The following is a 20,315-nucleotide window of genomic DNA, read 5'->3' as shown; positions in this document are numbered from 1 at the left end:
CACCCCATAAATTGTCCTTATTTTTCTAAAGCAAGAACTGAGGCTCTAACCCAGAACTCGCTGCCCAGAGGGACCTCCCGTTGCCTTCCTGATGCCTTCTGGGCATCTCTACGCACATGCCCCTCAGGAAACTCCCACAAGGCCTTGCAGCTTGACATTCTCAGAACTGAAAGGAGCATTTTTTGTCTTTTTCCATACTCCAGGCATCCGTTCACATGCACCCACGCACACCCCTGCCCTTCCCCATTTTCTGGTGAATGATGACATTGTTCAAGTGCCAAAAGCTGGAAACCCGAATGTCACGTCGACTCCACCGCTCTCCCCAAATTCGCTCTGTCCCCGAGCCTTATTAATTGTTCTCAAGCATGCCTCTCTCCTGTGCCATCTGGAGTCCGGCGCCCTGTGGTTGGCCTCCCAGTGCACGGCTTGGTGATTTTGGTAGAGGAGTTAGGTGCTCACCTTTGCTTCTGCCCACGTCCCAGAGTGGTGGTGAGGGTGCAGGAGGAGGCATGTGGGAGGGCATCCATCCCACGGGGCCCTCCTTTCCACGGCAGCGACGGGAGCTCATCTGCCTCCAACCCTTCAGGGAGACAGGAGGCAGGAGGATGGGCTTCGGCCGTCGGTGCTGCACCCGAGGGGTCACCTAGCCCTGGGAGCCCGGGACCTGCTCACAGGGCACTGTGAAGGTTCCCTGGGTGGGTCCTCAGTCACCGAATGCCAGCCGGCCCTTGGCCCTTTCCTCCCGAATGACTGTGTCTCCTTTTGTGTCCTCTGCAGTCCAGCCTCCTGGGCCTGGCCGCAGGTGCAGTCACACCTTCAGGGGCTCCCTGTGGTCAGGCTTTCTGGTCCCGCACGTGAGACCCCTCTGACCTGATGCTTCATTCCGTTTTCCGTTCCGTCTCATGCCTGGCTGTGGCCAGGTGTACCTGTCCTCATTCCCTAAAATACATTTCCTTCCATGCCTGCCCCTTCCTGTGCGTGTGCTCCGCCCACCCTTCTCGAAGACCCCATCCTCTCTGGGGGTCCTTTCATCAGCCTGGGCCACTTGAGTGACCCTCCTCTCTCTGAAATGTCCCGTACCTACCAAAGTGTGTTTGCTCATTTGTCTGTTTGCTGTCTGTTTGTCGGGGTCTCTTTGTTCCCCGTGTTGTGCTAGCTGGCAGTTTATCATTTCTGGAAAATTGTGTGTAATTCAGATTTTTAAAGTTAGACCGTAATTTAAATACCTGAGATAAGCTTTTTCTTTTTCAACATTTATTTATTTTTGGGACAGAGAGACAGAGCATGAACCGGGGGAGGGTCAGAGAGAGAGGGAGACACAGAATCGGAAACAGGCTCCAGGCTCTGAGCCATCAGCCCAGAGCCTGACACGGGGCTCTAACTCATGGACCGCGAGATCGTGACCTGGCTGAAGTCGGACGCTTAACCGACTGCGCCACCCAGGTGCCCCAAGCTTTTTCTTTAAAGAAACTTTCAAGGAATATTCTCTATAATGAGGACCTTGTGTAAAGTAAGCAGCCATCCCATAATGTGTTTTGTAAATAAAGTTATTTTTGTATTCTAGCGTGTGCATCCCAGAGGTAAGGCCGTGAGAAGACAGTAGAAACGCTCTGCAAACTCGTTTGCACGTGACTGGAGGGTGGGCTGTTGTCAGGGCTGTGAGTCAGGGCGGAGCAGTAGACAGTCCATGCAATCCGTGTGCTAATTACCCAGAAAACTGGGGTTTCTTGTTGACCACTCTTACTTCGGAACCTCGAGTTAGGTGTGCAGCATGCCGACTTACATCGTGTGCTTTACAATTTCTCTTTTTTTTCTTTCTTTAATCCTCTATGGCCTACACGGGACTTTGGTAAAAGGGGAAAAAAGCGTTCACCTATTTTATGATGGCATTTGTCTTAAAACGACTATGTTTAGGAAGTTGGTTATTCTAAGAATTATTTTAAGGGGAAATGCTATTATTCAGGAATAGGGTAGTTTAAAAACATGTTCTCATTGGGGACTTTGGAGTTAGTTTTCAGCGGGTGAAATGATCCAAGGGTAATGACCTCTTGAGAATAGGGTTTGTAGCTTTGTAATGGGTGGCACTGTTTGCAATACCTGAAAAATGAACAAATTTAGATATGCTGTTACCGTGTGAATGTATTTATTTTTTTGGTTTTGATTAACTTCTGTGTACCAAGTACAGTTCCACATTTAATTTTTATTTTGTTTTATTTTATCTTATTATGTTTTTAATTTACATCCATGTTAGTTAACGTATGGTGTAATGGTGATTTCAGGAGTAGAGTTGAATGACACATCACTTACATACAACACCCAGTGCTACCATGTGGCTTTTAAAATACATTTCCATTTTGGAAATAAGGATGATTGAGGAGAAAGTTACATGAAACTGGAGAGCAGTACAAAGTTATTCTGTTAATGTTTTCTTTTTAAACAGGGAGTTTTGAAAAATAAATGGTCAATTCTCTACCTCTTGCTCAGCCTTAGTGAGGATCCACGCAAGCAGCCAAACAAGGTGAGAGAGAGGCTGTCGTCACAGCCAGCGCCCTTCGCGAAGCAGCTTCTGTCTTGTCGGCACAGCCATGCCCAATCGTGACAGGAATCGGCTTCTGTACTTGAGAAAATAGTAACTTGTCTGGTTGATTTTGTTTTCTTTCTTTCTTTCTGTAGTCAGTGCACTGCTTTTCCTTAAGATGTTTTCCAGGGTTGTTATTACCTCAAATACAACAGTGTCCCAGGGATGCCAGGGGGGCTCAGTCGGTTAGGCATCCGACTCCTGATCTCGGCTCAGGTCATGATCTCACGGTTCGTGAGTTCGAACCCTGCGTCCTTTGCACTGACAGTACGGAGCCTGCTTGGGGGTCTCTCCCGCCCTCTCGTGCTCGCTCGCTCACTCTCACAAAATAAATTTTTTAAGAACAGTACCAAATCAATTACAGAAAGAACTAAAACTTGCGTATAAATCATCTCTGTTGATTTAGGAAGTGTTCTGTGATTTCATATCTCTCTATTCTTTTCAGGTCTCCAGCTATGCTGCGTTATTTGCTCAAGCATTGCCGAGAGATGCGCACTCGACTCCCTACTACTACGCCAGGCCGCAGACGCTCCCGCTGAACTACCAGGACCGCGGCACACAGTCGGCACAGAGCTCGGGCAGCGTGGGGAGCAGCGGCATCAGCAGCATTGGTGTGTACGCCCTGAATGGCCCGACCCCACCGCCACAGCCTCTCCTGCCGGGGTGAGTCGGGCTCGCGGGCATAGGCTGCTTATCAGCAGTAGAAATAGCAGAATCCTCAGGTTTGTAGGAAGGCATTTTGTGTGTTCACTGAAACTATCTTTAGGGCCTCATATGTGCCAGAAATGTTCCAGGCACTGTGTCTGATATGCTTTCTCCTAGGATTTTATTCTTCCCCAAAACTCTTGTTTCACATGGGAATTCTTCCCACTTCTAGTCATGGTTGACTGTAATGATTTTTGGCCAACCCTTTCTTTTTTTTTTTTTAATTTTTTTTTTTTTCAATGTTTATTTATTTTTGGGACAGAGAGAGACAGAGCATGAACGGGGGAGGGGCAGAGAGAGAGGGAGACACAGAATCGGAAACAGGCTCCAGGCTCCGAGCCATCAGCCCAGAGCCCGACGCGGGGCTCGAACTCACGGACCGCGAGATCGTGACCTGGCTGAAGTCGGACGCTTAACCGACTGCGCCACCCAGGCGCCCCAGGCCAACCCTTTCCCTGTTAATGCAAGTGCATATTAGTGAAGGCCCCGTTCAGAAGCGTAATAGGATGGGCCTTTCATCTGGTAACTGACTGACATTTCCCTTGTGGTGTTCCCATTTTTATCTCTCAGTGAATATTGTCTGCTTTACTGATCTATGCTATTCTCTTTATTAAATTATTTAAAAAATAAGTAAACTAAAATAAAGTTGTCTCGTCCTCAAGTGCTGTTATCTTCAAACTGAGAATTGTGGCACTCACGGATTAAGAGGAGGGGCTCTGGGAGCGCATGGTCAACGTGCCATCAGCTCTCCCTTTTCCAGGAGATGCAGAGTTTGTGGTTGAGAGAAAAGCAGTGGCTAATACAGTAGTGGACTTGGAAATTTGCTTTTCTTTATCTTTTTGTATATTTCTACACATGGTTCGATCCTGGAAATCACATTAGAGCAGACTGTTACAAAGTGGGTACTTTTCCAGAACAGTGACTAAAGAGATTTACAGTCATGTGTGTTCCACGTGAGCATAATACTAATCGTTGTGTGACATAAGTACACTCGTGTTCAAGTGCACCACACGTGCGTTGTAAGTGGAATGTGGTGTTCTGGAAAGACAGTGCAACATATTCTACAGATTTAATCTCTGACTTGTATTCTGGCTAAAAGAGTAAACTAAATAGACTTTGTCATTTTTACCTTAAAATTTGAAGAAAACAACAAAAACAAAGCGCTGTATAGAGGACTTTGAACTGAAATGGTCCCTTAGAATTTCTCTCTGAAATTTAGAACTGTATTGAAAGTCCTAGTTTAACAAGTGTTGTTGATGACTTTTTCCCCATGAAAATAGAGAAGAGGGAGGGCTGTTTTTGGGGTCTTCTTTCCTGTGTCACTTCATTAGTGGTTGCAGATGGGCCCAGCAGTATTGCTCTGGTACTGAATTTGAGTTCTGCCCCTTAGGAGCAGTAGTGCTGTTGAGATTTTCATTTTTGTGTTGGGTTCCTGGGAAATGACATTTCATTACACTTGTCAAAACACATGTCCTGAGAAGTCAGCTGTTCAGAGACCAGCTCTGACACGTTCTCGAAGTTATCACAGGCAGTCTTGACCTTTTTACTCTTGCCTTGGACTTGATGTTTGTGTGTGTTTGAAATTAATTTGCAAATTATGATACTTTTTGTGTCGAACACCGTGAAGGCTGGGAGACAAGTGAGGATATAGAAGGAAGGTCCTCCAGAGTTTAAATTGCTGTGTCCTGCAAGTGCTGAGTGAATGAAAGGTGTTAAGTTCAAGTTCAAAGTTAAAATTAGTCGTGAATTTCATTGGTTTTAGATGGCTCATGTATGTTATGTGCTTGTGAAGAAAAGTCAAGTAGATTTTGGTCTTTAGGCTGAGAAATATGTGGGAGGTGCCAGCGAGAGCCTGAATGGCAGCCTAAACATCCCAAAGAGGCCTTGGACTGGTCGGTGGATGGATTCTGGTAGGGCGATGTCGTGCGTCTAGCTCAGATTTCTAGCATGTAACTCAATATAGGAATTTTAGGAACATTTCCAGCAGTGTGTTGTGTTTCAAGTGAATGGTCTGCATGTTTCGAGGTAGGAAATGCTCTCTCCTTCTTTTAGACAGCCTCATCACACTCCCGGAGTTGGAGACTGTCTTCGGCAGCAGTTGGGGTCACGTCTTGCATGGACTTTAACTGCAAGCCAGCCTTCTTCACAAACCACTACCTCAAAAGGTCTCCCAAACACTGTTTCTCGCAACGTGACAAGACCAAGGAGGGAAGGGGATGCCAGTGGTGAGTAAGGATAGATCCTAACATGGGTTTTCTTTGCAATCTAGATTTTGTGCTTCCCGTGTTTGAAAACACTGTTGAGGCCCTGCTTACAACCATTGAGGGCCGGCTTGTTCTCATGATGAGAACTTCAGAGTCCTAAGTATGGTCCGTGATGCCTCAGCAAGTCGGGCAGTGCCTGGGACATTGGAGACACGCACTGAAGATTTATTTGATGGTTAAACAGACACCTCGCTGAGAGTTTTAGAGCTCTGCTAGATCGTAAAAGAAAGTTTGCATTTCTTTCCCAAGAGCCCTTCAAATAGCAGTGTTTGGAATGCTTCTGAGAATAGAGGAATGGGCTTCGTTGTTGGCTCATAATCCGCAGATTCTATAATCCCTCCTGCCACCCTCCCGCCTGCTCCCCCCGCTGCTCTCTGTTCTTGTGCAGAATGTGAGGACCAGGTGCGTCTTGTGTGGACCTGGGAACACAGCCCAGAGTGCACAGCCCGGCCCGTGCAGCCACACTTCCTACCTGGGTCCGTCGTGTAACCCTGACAGCTGGGATGGGGGGCGGGGGGCACTGTGACTGGGCGGCTGGCTTCCAGACAGCGAGAGTGCCCCTCACTGCTCCTCCTTGTTTGCTGTGACTCCTGGCCCCTACCAGGGCCTTCAAGCCTGCGTGACACACAGAGCTCACAGATAAAAGGACTTCACAGTGTACTTGATCAGTCCCAAAGAGCAGGAGAGGAGGTGCAAAGGAAGAAAGAACAGGCAATAAATAGGAAACATACTGCAATGCAGGGAGTTTAAATCAAACACGTCTGTAGTCACATTAAATGTGTATAGATTAGACACTTCATTTAGTTTTAAAAAAATTACATTTAGACCATTATGTACTGCTCGAAAGAGATATATTCCAAATATAGAGACACAAATAGGTTGGCAGTAAATGGATGGAAACACGCATCTTGTATTTAACCATGGGAAGACGGGCTGCTCCCTCACTGTCAGAGTAGACACCGTAGGAGTGTCATCAGGGCAGAGGGATGTTTCCTAACAGGGAAAGGGTCAGTTCTTCAGGAAGGAATAATGCTGCTAAATGTGTATTCACCTACCAACAGCTTCAGATGCACAGTGGAAAACCAACAGACCTACAAAGAAAACAGACCCACAATTACAGTTGGATATTTCAATTTCTCTCTCTTAGTAACTGATGGAAAAGGCAGACAAAGTAGTCAGTAACGACAGGTAGATAACATTTGAACAATATTACCTGTAGTTTGGTGGCGTTGATATTTATGGAATATTATCCCCACAACTGAAGTACGTACCTGTCCTTACCTTCTGACTCACTACCCTGGTTCTGGGAGTGCTGGGCCCTGACTGTGTACTCATTACATTTTTCCTCCCACCGATGTCTTGGGTTTCTGAGCATTGCCTCTTTGTCGTTGAGTAACACCTAAATTCTGACTTAGCTTTTGTTCCAAAGTTTATGGAAATCATAACTTTTCTATCGTATTCGCTTCTTTTTATGTGATTGAGAATGGAACCAAGTTCATACTCATGCCGTGGAATAAATTTTCACAAACGCCATCTATGAAATAATTACCCATCCCTTTGTGATTGGTTGTGAAATCGGCTTCACGCCACAGTGCGGAGCCCAGTGCGAGGCTTGAACTCATGACTGTGAGGTCAAGACTGGAACTGAGATCAAGAGTTGGACACTTAACCAACTGAGCCACCCAGGCACCCCTGCTTTTTTAAAAAATTTCTAAAGACTTTTTGTATAACAAATTCTATGATCTCCATATCTTTTTGAGAAAACTCTTGGTTTTTAGGACTTCATACTTTTTCCATCTTAAGCTCATTTTTTTTAACTTTAAAATTTTCTCCTGGTTGAAACATGTAATGTAAAACTAGGTGTGGTATAAAATAGATTCCATCTTAAAATGTGTTGTTCAGTAATTCCTCTTACAAAACCCATGTTTCAGGTGCTGGGGAAGTTACGGAGGCGGCCCTTGTGCGGGACATTGTGTACGTCTTCCAGGGCATAGATGGCAAGCATGTCAAGATGGACAGCGTGGAGAACCGCTACAAAGTGGAGGCAAAGGTACAGTTACCGGCCCCCCGTGTGAGGTGTGAGGTGTTCAGGCAGGAAAGACGGGTGTCGGTACAGCCGGCCGGGAGCTGTTAACCTGTAGGGGCGACAGGTGCACTTGGGGTACTGGACCCCCAGAGCCTGTGTGCCGGTTGGGCACACGGGTCTGCCTCCCCGCGGGCTTGTTGCTCTGGTGCTTTTGCTGAGACCTTGCTTGCTTCTCCTTCCGTGTCCTCTCGTGTTCACGGATGCAGCCACCCACGAGCTGACTCCTGCTCTTGGTGATGGTGGTGTCGAGGCACCCGAGGGGCGGGTACCACTCGGCATCTCTGCAGTTGGTACACCATTCCGGATAAGGTGCCTCCACTTGCCTGCTTCCCCCTTCTGGAACCTCCTTCCCCATGGCCCTTTCGTGTTGATGTCGTGGTCTTTTGCAAGTCCCGGCCGTTCTAGGACGTGGCTGACGTCACAGGGCCCCTGCCGTGCTGGGGAGCTGGCCAGCTACGTCTCGGGGTGATGCTGCTTGAGCCTTACACTTGCAGAGAGAGGTTCTACTTCCCTTCCTTGCTGGCACCTGCTGCCCTCGTTTCCCAGACTCTCGTTGTTCTGTCTTGGTGGTGGTGTTTTTCGTTACTTGTAAGTGCCATGTGTTGGGGCCTAAGCATTAGGATACTAAAAGTGCAAATGGTTTAGAAAAGCAATTGAAATTCTACTGTTAATTTTTAACTCTTGATATATTTACTTTTCAGGCAAACCTAAGTAAATCTTTGAGGGATACGACAGTCAGACTTGCTGAGTTGGGATGGTTGCATAACAAAATCAGAAAATACACTGACCAGAGGAGTCTAGACCGTTCGTTTGGACTTGTGGGTCAGGTATGTTTGTTGTTACTACAACATTTAGGATGCCTTCATTTTGGGGAGTGCTTAGTCTACCTAGAATCTTACTATGAAAGTAATTCTTGAAAAGAGGGTTCTTTTTAAGTAAGGAAGTTTTGATACTGCAACACTGGAGCCATCCTGGTCCACTCGAGAAAATAGAAACCACGGTGAGTATTGACAGAGATAACCCAGTACCACACATGGTTCACGGTAGCTGTTGGTGGAGTGTGAGCACAGAATACATAAATGCATTAAAATAAACCTGCAGATGACTGACGGTGTATCACTTTAAGATACTCAGAACAGTGTGGAGCCTGATATTTAAAGAGAAGAGGTTTTATCCTTTGCAGGTTCTTCCCCCTGAGGTCTCTGGGTTTACATTCTAGGGTTCATTCTAGAAAGTTTTTGTCACAGGACTGTGTGATGGTCTTTCTTACAGATTCTGGTTTGACATCTTTTTAGTATTTTTAAAAAAAATTTATTTACTTTGAGAGAGAGACAGAGTGTGAGCGGGGGAGGGGCAGAGAGCGAGGGAGACACGGAATCGGAAACAGGCTCCAGGCTCTGAGCTGTCAGCACAGAGCCCGACGCAGGGCTTGAACTCAGGAACTGAGAGATCATGACCTGAGTTGAGGTCGGTTGCTCAACCGATTGAGCCACCCAGGCGCCCCTCACCTTTTCTGTATTTAAGATCCTAGAAATACAAAGAAGTTTTTAATAATATGGGTGTGGAAAATGAGCGGTACAAACAACAGTGAAAAATTGGGAGAAACTGGCATGGAGTTGCCAGTTTTTAAATTCTAATTAAAAACAGAGAAAATTACATTTTTAAAAATGTTTTATTTATTTCTGAGAGAAAGAGTGTGAATGCAGAGAGTGAGGGAGAGAAAGAATCCCAAGCAGGCCCTGCACAGTCAATACAGAGCCCTACTCGGGGCTTGAACTCAGAAACCTTGAGATCATGACCTGAGCTGAGCTGAAATCAGGAGTCAGATGAACCCCCCAGGTGCCCCTGAGAAAATGACATTTTAACTCTAAAGATTTAGAGGGGATATAATATTAAAAGATCATTGTCAAAGTGAATATACGTTTAGCTGTAATCTGATTTTCCAACTGCAAAGCTCGTGCTGGGGGAGAACACCCCCCTCGTGGGATGAACTATGGCCATGCTGGTGGGTAAAGCTGCCAGCAGGCCCCTGGCAGAAGCAGAACTTAAACCAGCAGAATGTACCAGTCGTGGTCCAGCGCTGAGCCTGTGGCAATCAGATGCGCTGGCGCGTGAGGGTTGTGCTGTGTGTTCACAACGCCTGCTTTTTCCCACGCAGAGCTTTTGCGCGGCCTTGCATCAGGAACTGAAGGAATACTACCGATTGCTGTCTGTCTTACATTCCCAGGTAATGCTTTGCTTGTATTTTAATTTCTTCCTGATTTGCCATCATACAAAATCGCAACTATATAGAGCTTTTAAGTGTCTTTGTAATTACTTTTAAAAGATAAAAATGTTTGCTAATGCTGTTTGTGAGGTCTCGATACCCATGGAGTTTCAGTGTATTCGAGAGGCAATTAATGCTGATTTTCAGAATTCTGTCTACCATTTCACTTGATCTTAGCCAAGAGGCTGAGAAGTGATCTACCGTAATTTCAACCGATGACTAGTGGCTTGAAGAAACTATTGTTCTCTGAGGGGACCTGTCGCTTCGTTTTATGAGAATAATCCGCTCCCCATGCTGACTTCCGTGGATTAAGAAATGGTGGACATATTTGGTGACTTGTGTTTACATGTTACGTCTTTGTTGTTTTTCAGCTACAGTTAGAGGATGATCAGGGGGTGAACTTGGGCCTTGAGAGTAGCTTGACGCTCCGGCGCCTCCTGGTTTGGACGTACGACCCCAAGATAAGACTGAAGACTCTCGCGGCCCTGGTGGACCACTGCCAAGGTTGTTTTGAGTCTCATGGACCTGCTTTATTTCAAAGCAGGTTTTAGAGAATTTCATCTGCGGTCATTTGCGTGCCTGCTCTCGTGTATCCTTGACAGCCATAAATGTGCAGATTACGTACAAGTGCGTAGATCACTTATAGGGAAAGTCACCAGTTGCTGACATGGCCCCATATTTATGTTTGTGGAAGCTTAGTAGTTCATTGAAATGAGGGAAGAAAGGAGAGGGTGTCTAGTTTGTAAGCATTTTGTGGTCCTTGGTGTTGTAACTGTTCATCTCTAAGCCCCTTTTACTCGTCTCTGGCCCAGCAGCCTTACCTGGGGGTTTCCTCCTCCTGAGGTTACGGCCCAGGTCTGGGTCCACAAGCTAGGTGTTACAAGTCCTCCAGTTTGCCTGTGTGGCTGGGGCCTCTCCCAGGCTCTGGCTCTGCATTTCTACCTGCCTTCTGAACATTTTTTCTCTCTGTTGGAGCTACCTTGACCAAGAACCTCTTTGTCTTTTCTTCCCTGTAATGCTGGGGCGTCAATGGCCTCCTCTTAGGATTGTGAGAACTGAGTGAGGTGGGAGAAGCTGAGGGTCCGCCCCTAGGTCACGGCCCTGTGTCCGCTGCCACCCTCTTCTGTCTGTGTGAGCACAGGGGCCGGGACTCCAGCATGTGTGGTCTGAGCTCGCCAAGCTGTCCGTGCCCTGCCTCCTCTACTTCCTGCCACCTCCCCTCAAAAAGAGAAAGCAGTCAGGCAAAATATGTGTCTTTTCTCAGATGATGAGCACCCCCATGTGGATTCCTTCTAGACTCTTCCTCTGTCTCTCTCCCCAGTCCCCGCCCCTTTCTGTGTGCACTGAGTCCCTCGTGTCCTGGACCTCCAGCTCCTTCTGACATCTCTGCCCCTCCCTCGGGCAGCTGTGTGTGCTCCTGCCAGGAGCATCTGAGTAACATCGGGTCACATTAGACCTTCCTGAAAATCTTTCAGCAACCTAATCAAATCCTGAATTCTTACCGTAAGAAACTTTCTGTGTTTGTGTTTTGGGGCCTGATATTTGCCACTGCCAGTGCTTCATCCTGAGCTGTGCTCCCCGGGCCCGGGACTCTTCACCGTGGCAGGATTTTTCAGAATGGGAGTTCTAGCCACTTAATGGGGTTGTAAGATGAGTTTGGTAAGCCGAGACTAGCGTGTGGTACTAAAGGAGGAAAGGAAGAAAATAGGAAGCATTAAAGTGCAAGTACTGTTTTGTAAAACTTTCATATTTTCTATATGTGTTTATATCCCTGACTGCAGTATAAAGTGTGAGTCTTAATGCGTGTCTTGGTCAGAAGAGGTGACAATTCATGTTCCAGCTTGAGTAACGAGTCAGGGGTGTTGCTCTTGAAAAACCCCGCAGCGGCTGCGCAGAGGTAGGGGAGTGCCTTGCTCTGACTCGTGAAGCCTGGGGCAGGCTGGTGCTCTCTCTGTTCCTCGACACGTTAGCTGCCACTCCTCAGTCCCAGATGGTAGCCAGGGAACACTGCATCTCGATGACCTGGTCTCTGCCGGGAATGTAATTTGGGTGTTTTGCATGTGTCCCCCAGGGAGGAAAGGAGGTGAGCTGGCCTCTGCTGTCCACGCGTACACGAAGACGGGGGACCCGTACGTGAGGTCCCTGGTGCAGCACATTCTCAGCTTAGTGTCACATCCTGTGCTGAGTTTCCTGTACCGCTGGATATACGACGGGGAGCTCGAGGACACGTATCACGAAGTAAGGAGCGCTGTTCGAGTCTCTGGCTACTCTCTTGAGTTTTTCTCCCTGGGAACTGTTTCCTCTCGACTGTAACGCCACCGCACTGCACGAATGCCGTGCGTGTTTTGTGCGGTGCTTTGAAAACCAGTTACCTCTGAGCGACAGAGCCGCCTGGGGTCCGTCGGAGATTATCATCCCAGTTTTAATGGTGGGAAAGTCAGAAGGCCAAATCCCCTGGCCAGGTTTGCGGCAAAGCCAGACCTGGGTGTCCCGTGTTAGTCCTCGTGTGGTGCAGTATCGCACGCTCTGTCACTTTGCAAGGTCACTTACTGAGGCCCTGGCACTTTTAATGGGTGTGTGTGCTGTGTGCCTGTTGGAAGCACAGTTGGTTCTGCCATGAGGTGGCATGTGTGCTCCTAAAAGCCACTGTGTTGTGCAAGTCATGCAGCACAAACCATAGGTCCTCTGACAAAGAGTGGAATGAGGGGCTGCACCCTCAAAACCTCGGGGACATCACATTAGGAAAGGACAGGAACTTCACAGAAGTTGTAGTGCTGTCGACACATGTTCAGTGGTTAAGCCCTCTGTGCATCCTAGATTTTTTTCTTTAACATTTATTTTTGAGAGAGAGAGCGAGAGCACACGAGCAGTGGAGGGGCAGAGAGAGAGAGGCACAGAATCCGAAGCAGGCTCCAGGCTCCAAGCTGTCGGTACAGAGCCCGACGTGGGGCTTGAACTCATGGACCATGAGATCATGACCTGAGCTGAAGTCGGACACTTTACTGACTGAGCCCACCAGGTGCCCCAGCCCTCCGTACATTCTAGAGTGAGCATGGCATTTACCCCGTAGACGCCCTGATGTGGGCTTGTGGGTGTGGGGCTCACCTGCGGTGGAGCAGAAGGCTGGGCTCCTGTTTTCACCTAGTTTTTTGTGGATGAACTTGATGTGAACAGTCATGAAATTCGTGTTATGGTCCTGTTGTTTCCTCATAGACCAGTTGTGCTGGGACCAGTGGCTTTTTAAACCAGCATGGCGGCAGAGCCGACTGTCGAGAGTGGTTTTGGGGAGCCTCTGGTGCACACGGGCAGCACCTAAGGTGCAGGTGTTGTGTGGGTTGTTCCGTGTGGCCTGTAGGTCGGCTGTGGCTGCGTTAGAGTCGTCCTTTGTTACTATGTGTAGGAAAGGTGGACATCCACTTTGTGTGTAGTGTCTTGTACCGACGGATGGTCTTCATAGTTGTAAACCTTTTGAATGTCATTGAAAACAACACCCTTTCATGTGTCTCCCTGTGCATACATACGAGTTCCTCTGAGGTCGGTCCTGCGAGGTGGGATGGCTGGCTGTTGGGGAGTGAGCGCAGTCTTTTAGTTTTGATCCTGCCCTTCCCGTCTCTGGAGCGGTCCTGCCAGGCCACCCCGCAGTTGGCCTTCCGTGGGTCCCCCTTCTCTAGCTTGGCCAGTGCTCCTGTCACTCAGTTCTATTGAAGGTTTTTACTCTAATGTGTGAGGTGCGGTGTCTTGGAGGCATTCTACTGCTTCCTAATGAGGTTGACCAGCTTTTCATGTTTGTTATTTTTATTCTACCAATTGCTGGGCCTGTTCTTTGCCCTCTTTTCTGGTGGATTTGTCTGTCTTTCTAGACTTGAGTCATGGCGTGGTTTTATACATTTGGATATCTTGTGTCTGTGGTTGCTCTTTTTTTTTTAATATTTATTTTTGAGAGACAGACAGAGACAGAGCATGAACCAGGGAGGGGCAGAGAGAGAGGGAGACACAGAATCCAAAGCAGGATCCAGGCTCCGAGCTGTCAGCCCAGAGCCCAACATGGGGCTCGAACTCACGAACCCTGGGATCATGACCTGAGCTGAAAAGAAGAGTCGGAAGCTTAACTGATTGAGCCCCCCAGGTGCCTCTGGGTGATACTGACCTTTTAAACAGCTGCTGACCAGTTGACTTGATGAAGCTGATTTTCTTCAGAGTTTGGGACAGGAATTGCAGTTCTGGTCCTATTGTGATATATATAAAATTGTTGTCAAGTAAAACAAAAGTTAAAGCCACAAACTGGTTAATTATCTTTTTAAAATTTAGAACCTAATTTCTGATTTGCAATGCTTTTGTCTTTTTTTTTTGAGAATAATTTAGTTTGCAGTTTCTAGCAACTGGGTTTTTAAAGTAGTCCTTAATTACACCACTAATTCACTGTGTGCGTCTGTGTTTTCAGAATCGTCCCTAAAAGTACCACCAGTTCGTTATTGATTGTCTGACCTGTGTGTGATCTGGGCCTATTTATAATTGTGGGGCCGGAGAATTGGGCCTTGACTTGCAGATTGATTTTCCTCTAGACTGTTTTCTTTTCTATTTTTGGACATTGATTCACTGAGGTGAGGCAAAAAAGCAAACTCTCCAAGACTGGGATAGCTTCACTTTGGGATACTTACTTTGAAGAAGTCTTGTCACCCAGAATATGTGTAAGGCAAACCTTAGGTTTTATGTATTTAAGGATAAAATGCTAAGTAAACACCCTGTCTGTTGAATTCAGTGTTAGGTCATTAGCTCAAACGATCCCTTCAGCTTAATCTCAGATCTTGCCTCATCGATAAAGTTACTCTTTTTTTTTTTTTTTTTTTTTTGTAGGTATCATTAACACATTTATTTTTTTAATTTTAGTTTTTGAATTTACATCCAAATTAGTTAGTATGCAGTGCAACAATGATTTCAGGAGTAGATTCCTTAGTGCCCCTCCCCCATTTAGCCCATCCCCCATCCCACAACCCCTCCAGTAACTCTCAGTTTGTTCTCCATATTTAAGAGTGTCTTATGTTTTGTCCCCTCCATGTTTTTATATTATTTTTGCTTCCCTTCCCTTATGTTCATCTGTTTGGATCTTAAAGTCCTCATATGAGTGAAGTCATATGGTATTTGTCTTTCTCTGACTGACTCATTTCACTTAGCGTAATACCCTCCGGTTCTATCCACATAGTTGCAAATGGCAAGATTTCATTCTTTTTGATTGCCGAGTAATACTCTATTATATGTATATATACCATATTTTCTTTATCCATTCATCCACTGATGGACATTTGGGCTCTTTCCATACATTGTCTATTGTTGATAGTGCTGCTATAAACATGGGGGTGCATGTGTCCCTTTGAAACAGCACACCTATATCCCTTGGATAAATTCCGAATAGTGCAGTTGCTGGGTCTTAGGGTAGTTCTATTTTTAGTTTTTTGAGGAACCTCCATACTGTTTTCCAGAGTGGCTGCACCAGTTTGCATTCCCAGATAAAGTTATCCTTAAATTTTTTTTTTTTTTTTTTTTGTATAGTTTCAGACTTCTGGAAGAGTTGACAGAACTATAAAGCACCCTCAGGTACCCTTTCCTCAGATTACTTCGAATACTAACATTGCACTACAGTAAACTTACCTTTTTTAAGGTTTTATATTTACTGATATTCCTACTTGGTGTCTGAGGTTAGAGAAGGCTTCAGGAAGTTCAGGATTTGTAAGTGTTCATTTGCCAGTTACTTTATACCCACATGGTCTTGTTTGCTTCACTAGTTCGGCGGCTGGGATTTCTCAAAAATGCACTGTGACTATAGAGCTAACATGAGTCCTTGATGTAAAGTAGATTCTGCCCTTTGCTGCGTGCCTGCTGTTGGGTACCGCCGTGCCAGCAGGCAGCTCATAGCGTCTTTCTTACAGGGGCCTTGTTTTAACTCCCTGCCTCGTCGCCGTGCGGTGGGGCTCACAGGCCCAGGTTCTGGGGTCTGATGGCTTGGGTTTGACCGTTGGCTGCAGTTTGGAAAAGCTCTGAGTCCTGGGCGAGTGTTGTAGTCTCTGTGAGCCTTCCCTTGCACATCTTCCGTGCGTGCGTAATAGCAGCAGCCTCACAGGATTGTGCGCGTGTGTGCGGATGGAGTCAGGCAGGTAGTAAGCGCTCAGTATGTTACTAGGTTACTTGCTGTTAATTTATGTAAGAAGAATGCTGGATATAATTTGAGTGCCCGCTGGCCCTGATATGTCTGTGGCCTTTCTCTTAATTGTGGTGTTCTTTGACTTCTCCTTTTTTCGTTGACCCATACATTTATAAATGTTCCTGACTCTGATTAAGTCTCTGACTAAATTTGGGAAGTTCTCTTTAATTCACTCTAAATAATATATTTACCATAAGAATTTGGTAGTTGAGACAATTGCGTTTTGTGTTTGATCCTTACACAATTAAAATTTGGGTATTTTTGTCTCTTCAATTCTAACATTGGTTAATTTCCCCTCAATTGTGTAATGAGTTATAACTTAGTTGTAAAATCATATTTCTTTAAGCGTATGGTTAACTGTAAGTAGCTACATGTGAGCCTTATAAACCACTCATTTAAAAGTAGTTTATTAGGGACGTCTGGGTGGCTCAGTCAGTTGAGCGTCTGACTCTTGATTTTGGCTGAGGTCACGATCCCAGTGTTGTGGGACTGAGCCTTGCGTCAGGCTCCTCACTGAGCCTGGACCCTGCTTGGGATTCCCTCTCTCTCCCTCTGCTCCTGTCCCCACTCATGCGCTCACTCTCGAAAATAAAAGTAGTTTATTAAATATTTGCATAATGCAAGGAAATGCTGCTTTCTTTTTTTTTAAATTTTTTTTGCCCAATGAGTCAAACTGTATGATTTTTTCAATTATATTTGGATTTTATACGCTTTATGTTTTATACATTTAAAAAAAAAATTTTTTTTTTTAACGTTTGTTTTTTGAGAGACAGAGACAGAGCATGAGCGAGGGAGGGGACAGAGAGTGAGGGAGTCACAGATTCTGAAGCAGGCTCCAGGCTCTGAACTGTCAGCACGGAGCCCAATGCGGGGCTCAAACCCATGGACTGTGAGATCATGACCTGAGCTGAAGTCAGACGCTCAACTGACTGAGCCACCCAGGTGCCCCAGGAAATGCTACGTTCTGTAATCAGAGAGAGCACAAAACCTGGATAAACAGAGATTGTAAAAAGGACCCAAAGTAGTTCTGGAGATGAAAAGTACAGTAACCGAAATGAAACACATCACTAGTGGGGCTCAGCAGCAGATTTGAGCAGGAAAAAGGAAACACGTGCCTTGAGGATAGACCCAACTGAGTTATCCCACCGGAGGAGCAGGAAGAGAAGAGGAGAATGTCAAGGGTCTGAGAGACCCATGGCGCCGGGACGCGCAGGGGGCTCCCCAGACTCCAGTGGGACAGGTCGCCATGTCCGCAGGAGCCTTGTGATCGAGTCGTGGGAAGACAGAGTCCTAGGGAAACTCTGCATGGAGAAGGCCCTCGATTAGGTCGGCAGCTGCCCTCTCCTCAGAAACCACGGAAGCCGCGAGGCACTAGGATGTACACTCAAAATGCTGGAAGGAAAATCTGCCAGTCAGGAATTCTGTGTCCTGCAAAAACTCCACCTCAAAAATGGTGGAGAAATGAAGTCATTTGCAGATAATAAAACCTGAGACCTCCTAGAAATACTGACCGTTGACACGGAATCTCGGAGCAGTAGGAATTTGGAATAGGCCTGTAACTCGTGAAGTGAGTCCATAATCTCAAGCTTTCCAGTAAAGAGCCCAGGACTAGATGGCTTCACTGGTGAATTCTACCAAATATATAAAGTTAGCACTAGTTCTTTTCAAACTCTTCTAGGAAACTGAGGAAAGAATACTTGTTTTTACACATTTTAGGAGGCTCATATTATTCTGATCCCAAAGCCAGACAACAACACAAAAAGACTACAGAACAGTATCTTTTATGAATATAGATGTAGAAATCCTCATAAAGCACTAAAAAATGGATTAGAAGTTAAACGGACTGTACACCATGACCAAGCGAGATTTCTCCCAAGAACGCAGGGGTGGTTACAGCATAAGGAAAGTGATGTAATACACCACACTGTTCAAACGAGGGAAAAACGTACAATCATCTCAGGCGACGCAGAAATAGCATTTGATGAAACTCAACACTCTTGTGATCAGAACACTCACCGAAGGAATAGAAAGGAGCCTCCTCGCCTGATAAAGGGCGTATATGAAGTGCTAACAGGTAACGTCACGATGGTGAAAGGGTGTACACTCGGTCCCCAGCTCAGGAACAGACAGCAGGTCCATTTTCCCCACCCTGCTCAGGGTTGCACTGGGAGCTGGAAGCTCTCATCAGGGCAGTTAGACAAGGGAGCAGTTGAAAAACAAAGATACTCAGATTGCAAAGGAGATAAAACTGCTTCTTTTCATAGATGACATAATTTTATACATAGAAAACTAAAGTGTTCACAGTCCAAGTCTAATAAAACACGCTTGCCAAATTAGCTGGATACAAGATTAGTACATAAAAATCAGTCCTATTTTTATATACTTGCAATAAACAATCCCAAAATAACATTAACAATTCTATGTATGACAATGTCAAAATTAATCAGATACTTAGGGAGAAATTAAACTAAGAAAGTGGAAGAATTGTACTGAAAATCATAAAACTGTTAAGGAAATGAAGGCAGACCTAAATAAACCGATGGCTCCACATGTTCATGGTTTGGAAGACGTGATACTGTGCTTTCAAATTTTTTTTTTTTTAATGTTTATTCATTTTTGAGAGAAGGAGAGAGAGAGAGAGAGAGAGAGAGAGAGGGAGAGAGAGAGAGAGGAAGCGGGGGAAGGGCAGAGAGAGAGAGGGAGACACAGAACTGGAACAGGCTCCAGGCTCCGAGCTGTCAGCAACAGAGCCCGATGCAGGGCTCAAATCCACAGACCCATGTGAGATCATGACTTGAGCCGAAGTCGGATACTTAACTGACTGATCCCCCCAGGTGCCCCTCTGTGATATTGTTAAGGTAGCAGCACTACTCCAAATGATCTCACATTGGATGTGATCTCCATCAAAATTCCGTGGCCTCTGTTGCAGAAATGGCAGCACTGGTCCTCAGAGTCACATGGAAGTGCACAGGGCCTGGAAAGCCACACGTTCTTGAAATGAAGAACACAGTGGGAGGACTCACACGTCCCGACGTCACATGTTACAGGGCACAGCAATCACAGGTGTGTTTCTGGCATGAGTATGGGCTCAGAGATCCGAGAGCAGGATTGAGAGTCCAGAAATACACGTGCTCATGTTTGTTGAGTGATTTTCAGCAAGGCTCCAAGACCACTCAGTGAAGGAAGAAAAGTCTTTCCAGCAGGTGGTTCTGGGACAGCTGGATGTCCACACACAAAAGAAAGGATTCGGACCTCACCTGCATACTGTGTATAAAAAGTTACTCAAAGTAGGTCCCACAGCTGAAGCTGTGTGTAAATCTCTGCGACTATGGATTAGATATGTCACCAAAAGCATAAGCAACAAAAGAAAAACACACAGAATGGGAGAATGTATTTGCAAATCATAGATGCAGTAAGGGTCTAGTATCCAGAACATATAAAGAATTATCACAACTCGGGACCAAAAAGACAAACACTGCAATTGAAAAATAGGCAGGGTACTCAGGTTTTACCAAAGGAGGTCTACCGATGGCCAGTGAGCACCAGAAAAGAGTCTCAACGTTAGTCATCAGGGAAGTATGAGTGGAAACCACAGGGGGCTGTCATACCACACTCATGGGGATCTCATTGGAGCAGAGCACAGGCCAGAGCATAACAAGTGCCGGTGGAGACTTGGCCACCTTGGAACCCTGATACAGTGCTGGTGGGGACACGGCGGTGTGGCCACTCAGGGACAGGGCTGGCAGCTTCTCGGAAAGTTACACGCACCCCCAGCGGTTCCAGGTGTGTGCCCAAGAGAGGTGAGGACACAACGTTCACGTAGAACTTGTACGTGATTGTCACAGAAGCCTCATTCATTATCAGGATGGTCAAGAGGTGGGAGCAGTGCCGGTGTCTGTTACCTAATGGGTGGTCTATCCAAGTGACAGAATAGAATATTCAGCCCCAAGAAGGAGTGAAATTTTGATGCATGCTACAGCATGGATGAATCTTAAAAGCCTTAGGCTGAGAGACATAACCAGACACAAAAGCTCACGTGTTGTAGGATTTCATTTATGTGAAATGTGCAGGATAGGCCAAGTCACAGAGGCGGAAAGGTTAGTGCTGTCAGGGGTTGGGGAGAGAGGGGTGGGGAGGTCATTGCCTGATGGGTATGGTGTTTCTGCAAATAAATGCTGAGGGTGTTCTGGAATTTGATGGTGATGGCGGGTGCACAGCCT

General features: G+C 46.2%; 1 protein-coding gene across 7 annotated transcripts in view; it reads left to right on the top strand.

The window, feature by feature from the left end:
• TUBGCP3 (tubulin gamma complex associated protein 3) overlaps positions 1 to 20,315 on the top strand; it is a 71,438-nt gene that overhangs the window by 15,919 nt on the left and 35,204 nt on the right. For 5 of the 7 annotated variants that reach the window (XM_045482414.1, XM_045482411.1, XM_045482419.1 and 2 more), the window contains 8 exons: positions 2,441 to 2,518; positions 3,024 to 3,241; positions 5,336 to 5,508; positions 7,479 to 7,597; positions 8,335 to 8,460; positions 9,792 to 9,860; positions 10,271 to 10,403; positions 11,971 to 12,137. In XM_045482414.1, coding sequence (XP_045338370.1) covers positions 2,441 to 2,518; positions 3,024 to 3,241; positions 5,336 to 5,508; positions 7,479 to 7,597; positions 8,335 to 8,460; positions 9,792 to 9,860; positions 10,271 to 10,403; positions 11,971 to 12,137 — 1,083 coding nt within the window. The remainder of the gene's footprint in view (positions 1 to 2,440; positions 2,519 to 3,023; positions 3,242 to 5,335; positions 5,509 to 7,478; positions 7,598 to 8,334; positions 8,461 to 9,791; positions 9,861 to 10,270; positions 10,404 to 11,970; positions 12,138 to 20,315) is intronic. The other 2 variants (XM_045482416.1, XM_045482420.1) reach the window with 2 other exon arrangements.

The sequence above is a fragment of the Leopardus geoffroyi genome, chromosome A1 (genome assembly GCF_018350155.1).
Source record: "Leopardus geoffroyi isolate Oge1 chromosome A1, O.geoffroyi_Oge1_pat1.0, whole genome shotgun sequence".
Classification (NCBI taxonomy): domain Eukaryota; kingdom Metazoa; phylum Chordata; class Mammalia; order Carnivora; family Felidae; genus Leopardus; species Leopardus geoffroyi.
Note: the sequence above shows the minus strand (reverse complement) of the source record. Positions and strands in the feature narration are given on the sequence as shown.